The 8,326-nt window shown below is 45.5% G+C and overlaps 1 protein-coding gene across 1 annotated transcript in view; it reads left to right on the top strand.

Moving 5' to 3' along the window:
- Positions 1-8,326, top strand: part of TMEM120B (transmembrane protein 120B) — a 45,065-nt gene that overhangs the window by 8,528 nt on the left and 28,211 nt on the right. The window contains exon 2 of the mRNA XM_006768898.1: positions 8,120-8,238. Within this exon, the coding sequence (XP_006768961.1) occupies positions 8,120-8,238 (119 nt within the window). The remainder of the gene's footprint in view (positions 1-8,119; positions 8,239-8,326) is intronic.

Raw genomic sequence — 8,326 nt, 5'->3', positions numbered from 1 at the left:
CAAGGGCTTTCAACCTTATGTGCACTATGATTTCTTACAATGAGAGTGAGAATATGAGTGCTAATGTGTTTATTTTCTAGCCTATGATTTTTCTGTCCTTTTTTATGTGCCTGAAATATTTCATAAAACGAGCAGGAAACTGGAAGGTAATCCATCAGTACCAAAAGACGTGCAAAGGAGAACATCTCTCTAGGCTCAGTGTCAGCCATCTGATGTGATTATGACCATGCAAATATCATTTACAGCAGAACTGAGTAGTGTGCCGTGGTTGTATTTTCTCTCTTGGAGAAATAAGTGTCTTAGCATTTGATTCTTACTGGCAACGTTTGCCTTATACTTTCCTCTGTTCTCCCCCAACGTTTTGTCAGCACATATTCTATCTAGCATGTTTCTTTTCTTGGATTGGTCTTGAACTAGACACTTGGTGGTGGTGGTGGTGGTGGTGGTGTGGGGGGTTGGGACCTGCTTTGTGCTGCAGCACCGCTCCACCTTCTTCCACAGCTGCTGGTCCGCTCTGGTGCCCCAGCCCTCTGGGCTATTTTTAGGGGCAGTGACTTGATGTGAGAGTCAGTCACACAGTTAATAAGCTGGAGTTCCCTGCGCCGTGTGCAGAGAACTGACTCCTCGTTTTTGGTGTGTGTCTCCCATCTTCCAATCCACTGCTGCCAAGTTTAGAAATAAGAGTAAGTAGTGGTGTGGCAGTTGGGCGTGTTCTTTAAACGTGAAGCATACATTTACCATGTGACCCAGCAATTCCATTCCTAGGTATCTACCCAAGAGAAATGAAAATATATGTCAACACAAACACTTGTATGTAATACTCATGGCGACATTATTCATCAGAGGCCCAAAAAAAAGTGGAAATAACCCAATGTCCAGGAATTGGTGACTAGGGAAACAAAATGTGGTCAATCTATACAAAATCTGTATTGCTGAGTAGCACATGCTACAATGTAAATAGACCTCAAAAAGTTATGCGAGCCGAACCGGTTTGGCTCAGTGGATGGAGCGTTGGTTGGCTCAGTGGATAGAGCGTCGGCCTGCGGACTGAAAGGTCCCAGGTTAGATTCCCGTCAAGGGCATGTACCTGGGTTGCGCGCAATTCCCCAGTGGGGGATGTGCAGGGAGCAGCTGATCAGTGTTTCTCTCTCATTGATGTTTCTGGCTCTCTGTCTCTCTCCCTTCCTCTCTGTAAAAAAATCAATAAAATATATTTTTTTAAAAAAGTTATGCTAACTAAAAGAAGCCAGACACAAAAACCATATGTTGTAGGATTCCATTTATATGAAATATCCAGAAAACACAGCTCTATAGGGATAGAAGGCAGGTTAGAAGTTGCTAGGAACTGGTGGGAGGGGAGAGTGGAGAGAGAGAGTGCTGATAGATCCTAGGATCTTATTGGATGATGAAATGTTCTAAAACTGGATGTGGTGTCTGGTGGGCATGGCTCAGCAGTTGAGCATCGACCTAAGAACCAGGGGGTCACGGTTTGATTCTCGGTCAGGGCACTGCCCAGATTGCGGGTGTGCAGGAGGCAGCCGATCAATAATTCTCTCTCATCAGTGATGTTTTTTATCTCTCGTTCTCCCTTCCTCTTGGAAATCAATAAAAAATAAAAACCGGATGTGGTAATGGTTGCACAACTTGGTAAATGTATAACAATCACTGAATTGTGCACTTAAAATGAGTGAATTTTATGGTATATAAATTACACCTCAATAAAGTTGTTGAAAAAATAGTAGTTTAGGCTCTTAGTTTGGTAGAAGACTACCCAATATATTGTTCAGTGGTCTGCATTTTTGGGGTGACTAGTTACTGGCTTAATGAAGGATTCATCCAGCCAGGCTCCAAGTCCTTGCTTTTGGCATCTTTAAGATGACAGTGTCCTGGGCAAGAGCTTGGTAATAATGAGTCCAAGATTTGTGGCTACTCCTCTTACCTTGTGAGAGTAACTTTGCCCAGAGGGAAAGCTGGGTTCTTTGTCATCTTAATCTAGATTGTCACACTTGCCTCTGAAATGAAGACACTCAAACCAATTGGCAAAGCCACACAGAACAAAACAGGAGATGTTTATTTATATAATTGGAAAGTCAAAGATGAGCTGCCTTCAGGTACAGTCCGATCCAGGGGATCAAGTAAAATCATCAGGACTCAGCCTTTATCTATCTACCTTTCTATCCTGTTTTCCTCTCTGTTGGGTTCATTCTCAGCCGGACAACCCCATTAACTTTGGGCTTACATCCTACTGCCTTCAAAACTAGTAAAAAATGAGTCTCTTTTTTTCAGCAGTTCTGATAAAAGCCCCACGACTGAGTTTCATTGGTTCTAAATACCCCTCCCCGAGTCAACCAGCTGGATTGGGAGGCTGATGATCTGACATGCGAGGCCTACATTATATTCTCTGGAGCCCGGGGGCAGGGTCAACCCCAAACCTAAGCAGATCTCATGGACTGAGTCTCCAAAGAAACTCAGAAATGAGTCTCCAAGAAACTATGGGGACATTAACCAGAAGGGGGACTAGCTGCCCAGTTGGCAAACACAACAGAAGGTCTCTTCTGGCAACTAGTTCCATTTGAGGCCACAGGCCAGGATTGGATTGCCTCAGTGCGGTTCATCTGCCCCTGGAAAAAGCATCCCAAAGCACAGGTCCAATCCAGGGCCCGTTGGAGATACCATCACGTGCGAGGGTAGCTAGGGACTCCAAGGGAAGGCAGGAATTGTATTGCCCCCACGTGCCAGAAGCACCCATGGACAGTGCATCAAGAGACAGCTGTTGTGTCCTGGCCAATGTGGCATATTTGGTTGAGCCATGTCCAGTGCACCCAGAGGTCATCGGTTCGATTCCCCGTCACAGCACATGCCCAGGTTTCAGGCTCAATCCCCAGTACGGGGCCTGCAGGAGGAAGCTGAATGATGTTTTTCTCTCTCATCAGTGTTTTTTTTCTCTCTCCCTTTCCCTTCCTGTCTCTCTCAATTCAATAAAAACATGTTTAATTTTAAAAAGTAAATGTTGCCATGACTGGTTTAGCTCAGTGGGTAGAGCATCATCCTGCAGACTCAAGGGTCCCAGGTTCGATTCCAGTCAAGGGCATGTACCTTGGTTGCGGGCACATATCCAGTGGGGAGTGTGCAGGAGGCAGCTGATCGATGTTTCTCTCTCATTGATGTTTCTAGCTCTCTATTCCTCTCCCTTCCTCTCTGTAAAAAAATCAATAAAATATATTTTAAAAAAAGTAAATGTTGATAGCATTGAGAGTTGGTAAGATGTGAACAACTGTCATATGCTGTGGGTGGGACTGTAAATTGGTACAGCCACTCTGTGGGCGGTTTGCTAAGATCTATTAAAACTGAAAACAAGCCTGTACCCTCTGACTCAGCAATTCCATTTCTTTCCCCAGAAAGAATCTTCCCCAGAGAGATACTAGCCTGTGTGCCCAGGGAGGCAGTGCAATGGTGCATTGTTAGGTATAGTCAGAGACTGGAAACAACCTAAATATCCAGTAATAGAGGAATGGCTTAACTAAACTGCAGCGTGTCCACAGCATGAAAAACTGCACAGCACTAAAGAAAAGAAAAATGAAGTAAATGTATTCTTACATGGGTAGATTTTCAAGGCATATTATTGAGTAAGGAAAGAAAGTTGTGGAATCATATGTATGTTCTGATACTGTTATATAGTTTTCAAAATCAAAAGTATGTTCTTGATGTATGTTCTGATACTGTTATATAATTTTCAAAATCAAAAGTATATGCTTGACCTAGCCAGTTTGGCTCAGTGGATAGAGCATTCGGCCTGTGGACTGAAGGGTCCCAGGTTCGATTCTGGCCAAGGGCACATGCCTGGGTTGTGGACTCGATCCCCAGTGTGATGGGGCGTGCAGGAGGCAGCCGTCACTGATTCTCTCTCATCATGGATGTTTCTCTCTCTCTCTCCCTCTCTGAAATCAATAAAGAAATATATATATGTTTTAAAAAAGTATGTGCTTTAGGGTATAAGCTGTGCTGTTATAACAGAGAGAGATTCCCCAAATAAGAAAAGGCTGAAATGAGGTATCGCCTTTCTTTCTCTCAGAACAGTGCAGAGGGAGGTGTGGTCCAGGGTGAGTGGTATTCCAGTTACCTGTCACTGCATAAAACGGCAATCACTCCTTTTTTGCTCATGGATCCTGTGGGTCAGGAATTTAGACAGGGCATAGTCTGGATAACTTGACTGTGCTCTGTGATGCCAAGAGCCCGTGGCTGGGAAGACTTGAATAGCTGGCAGTAACTCCCGTGGCGGGGGCTGGAGTCATCTGGAGGTTCCTGTGCCTCTGTGCCTGAGCTGGAATGACAAGAAGGTTTGTCATTCCGGTGAGGACTGTTTATCAGAATGTCTACCTGTGCCTTCTCCATGTGATTAGGGTTTCTGTACAGCATGGTAGCCTCAGGGTAGTTGAACTTTTTGCTCTAAGTGTGAGTGTTTCCGTACGTAAGGCCAAAGCATATGTCTTTCTACGACATGTTCTCAGAAAGTATAGTGTCACTTTTGCTCTATCTATGTATCTATCATCTATCTTTCTATCTAGCTATGTGGTCAAACCAGCCACAAGCCTACGTATATTTAAGGGGAGAGAACAGAGACCCCCACCTCTCGATGTGAGGATTGCTGAAGGATGGGCGATCAAGTTTTTAAACCATTACAGGTTGGAAGCTCCGCCATATGAGGTCACGTGGGATCCTTGTTGGTTTGGTGAGGGAAGGCACAGTGGGCTTTGCTGTTTGTATCATGTAGCTTTCATCTCTGGTTTCAATGTAACGGGACCCGTAGCTGCCATATGCCAACCAGGGGAAGGGAGAGTGGAGGCCAAGCAGTCCCTTATAAAAATGTAATTCAGAACTACTACACATCACTTCTGTCCACCTCCCTCTTAGTCAGACTGCTACCTCTAGCTGCAAGGAAGACTGAGAAATGTAGTCTGTAGGCCACATGTCTACCTATAAGTCTGTGGGGTCCTGTTGCTAAAACGTAGCAAAGGAGAATAAATATTAGGGACAATTAGTGTTTGCAAGTGTGTTTTTCACATATATGTCTATATATTTATGTGTATATATAGAAATAGGTCTATATAAAATATAGAAATAGGTAGATACATAGAACAGTCTGGAAGAATACATAGGAAAAGGTCTAGAAGCAACTGGCAACTGTGGTTACTTCTGGGGATGGGGGAGAAGGACAGGGATGTATTCAAAGCTGACTCCAGCCATAACTGTTGTGTTTTAATGTTTTATAAGGATAACGTCTTCCCATTTTACTTTGAAATTAAATATTAATTCAAGCTGAAGAGGGCCTGGTAAGCATCTGGCTGCTGATGTTGCAGTCTTGGTCTTATCTCCCCGTGGTGGCACCCAACCCCAAAGAGTGCCAAGGAGGTCCCATGGCTCCTATCTTCCAGGAGCCGCAGCTGGTGTTGCCCGGACACTCAGTCCAACGGCCCCACCTTCTTGAGGACCGTAGTCAGGGGGTCTCTGCCCCCGTCTTCCCCATGGAGACCCCCTGACTAGACTGCAGTAGATATTGGTTGTAAGTGGATGGCTGTTTTGGGACTGAAGAATTCAAAAGTGATTAAAACAGCCTGTCGTCTCTCTACAGATCGCTTATTATTAACTACAGATAGAAAGCTGGTCGCTGTGCAACGGGGAAAGCAGGTGGCACCGCCTCCTCTAAGCAGTTAGCATTAACATCACGGACACTGTGTCCCTCCGGATGGGAGACGCTGAGGACACAGTGTCACTTTAGTGGCATTCTTGCTCCAACAGCATAACCCAGGTCCAACCATGAAGAAACAACAGACCAACGCAGGCGGAGGGACACGCCCCAGTTCTAGACTCAATTCCTTAAAAAACGTGGATGTCACGAAAGACAGAGAAAGGTTGAGGAGCTGTGCTAGACTAAAGGAGGCTAATGATGCAAGCAGTAGGACAAGGCAGGAGACTGAGTCGGGTCCGGGATCTGGGGGGACATTGCCATCAATGAACAGTTAGCAAGATGTGAGGTCATGGCATTGTGTGGGATCAAGGTTGCATTGTCTGTATTTGATGATTGTACTGTGGATGTAAGAGAATGTCATCATTCTTAGGAAATGCACAATGAAGGATTGCGGAGTAAAGAAGCATGTTGTCTATCTATAGCTAACTCCCAAATGGTTTAGAAAAGGAGGAGGCAGACTTTTTTTTTGGCACAAAAGCCAAATAGTGAGGACTCTAGGCTCTGCAGGCCATATGGTCTTTGTCATAACTACTCACTCTGCTGTTGTAGTTTCCAGAGAGGCCCCAGACAATATGCAAATGAACGGGTGTGGCTGGGCTCTATTACGGCTACTGAAATTTCACATTTCGTATACTTTCATGTCACGAACTATTCTTCTGATTTGTTTCAACCAAGGAAAAACCATTAACTTACTGCCCGCACAAAAATCTGGATTTGGCTGGATTTGGCCCGTGGGCTATAAATTCCTATTGCCTGATAATCGAAAAAGAACACACACACACACACACACACACACACACACACACACACACACACGAGGGTGGTGGTGGTGGTGGTGGTGGTGCGGAAAGCAAATAAGGAAAGACGGTGTAATGCTAACAGTTGGTGAATCTGGGTGAAGGGTAGAGGGGAGTTCTTTCTACTCTTCTTTAGAATTCTTCTGCAAGTGTGAAATTATTGAAAGATACAAAGTTAAATGAAATAGAGATAAGATTTTCCTCTCTGGGGGGCCAGCAAGGAGCAACTGTATGATACTGTTTGAATCCGAGGGACTGAGCCCTCCCGTCTGGGAGTCAAAGGAGACTTGCTCACCGCGTGCTTCAGTGTTGCCCCTAATTGCTATCTACTCACTTCATTTTCTTCACTTCTCCCTTACCTTCTGGCTTTCCCTGCATATTTAGGGACCTTGCTTGGCCGGCATGAATGGGAATTTAGGCTCTGGCCTCACTGTTGGACCATCTCCTTTTCCTCTCCCTCTCCCAAATGCAGTTCTCCTCCAGCCACTTACATGTGTTCATTGGATTACTGTATTTAATTTCATGGCTCCCGTCCCTCACACTGGTTTCTCCAAATGGTTAGTATTTGTCTTAGACGATCAGATCAGAGGCAAGGGCTTGTTTCCCGGCACGTGGCATTATCTGGGGGAGGTGCATTGTTGGGGCAGCAATGCCGAGAAGTTACTGTGTTCCTTTCTCCCAGTTTTGGGGCAAAGTCTCTTGTATTTCTTGTGGCCCTGACTGGTTATTTCCAGGAATGAGGTATTGAGTTCATTGGAGCGACTGTGCCAGGGGTAGGCAGGGTTGGCTGTAAGGGAAAGGGGGGTATGACCTTTCCTTAGCTGATGTGGTAAGAACTCTCTTCATTGCCAGGATCAGAAACCTAACTCAGACCGGCCTCACTGAAAAGGAATTTATGAATTCATATAACCAAGAGTATTGAATAGCATGACACTCAGACCTGGTTAGATCCAAGGGCTGAAATGAGGCTCTGAGAACTCTGTCTCTCACCATGTCTCAGGTCTGTTTTCCTGTTTGGCTTTATGCGTAGACAGGCCCTCCCCACCCAGCAAGCCCATGTGTACATGCTATCAGATGAGCAAACTCAGGAGAAAGAGGGCATCTCTACACCAGTTCTTCCAGCAGGGTCCCAGGACTTACTCTCATTGGCCCATTTAAGCCTTGTGTCCATGTCTGAACCAGTCAGTTGCCAAGGGATTGGAAGATACTGATTGGTTAGGCCTAGATCGCATGACCACTCTTGGCCTGGGGATTGCCAGCTCTACTGGAACCATCTGGACGAAGAATTGACAAGAAGTGGCCCTTCAAAGTCAGACCTAGTTGCTGTTACCATTAGGAAGGAAGGGACTTGGGTAAGAAAGAAAACAGTAATTCCTTATTACACAAGGGCTGTGCTGTGCCGCCTTCCCCGATTCCAGACCCACTTTTCTAAGCCACAGATTTGATAGTCGTACTTGTATCGTCCTAGCTGTCAAATTGTGAGCTCTGCAATCATGTCCCCTGACACAAACAAACTATGACAAATGACCTGTTTGTGTTCTCTCCTACGCCCTGCCCGGGCTGCTCCATCCCTCAGGAAACTCACAGGATCTACAGGCAGAAGCTGGAGGAGCTGACTGCGCTCCAGACTTTGTGTAGCAGCTCCATCCGCAAGCATAAGACGAGACTGAAGGACCTGAAGCGCACGCTCCAGAGGTAGGCGGGGCTGCAATTCAAAGCTCCCCAGGTTCTAAGGGTCAGAAACCAGCTCAACACTGGCTTGAGCAGAGAATGGAAAATTTTA

This window comes from Myotis davidii, unplaced genomic scaffold, assembly GCF_000327345.1.
Source record: "Myotis davidii unplaced genomic scaffold, ASM32734v1 scaffold223, whole genome shotgun sequence".
In the NCBI taxonomy this organism is placed as follows: Eukaryota; Metazoa; Chordata; class Mammalia; order Chiroptera; family Vespertilionidae; genus Myotis; species Myotis davidii.
The sequence above is the reverse complement of the archived record's forward strand: the minus strand, read 5'-3'. Positions and strand labels throughout refer to the sequence as shown.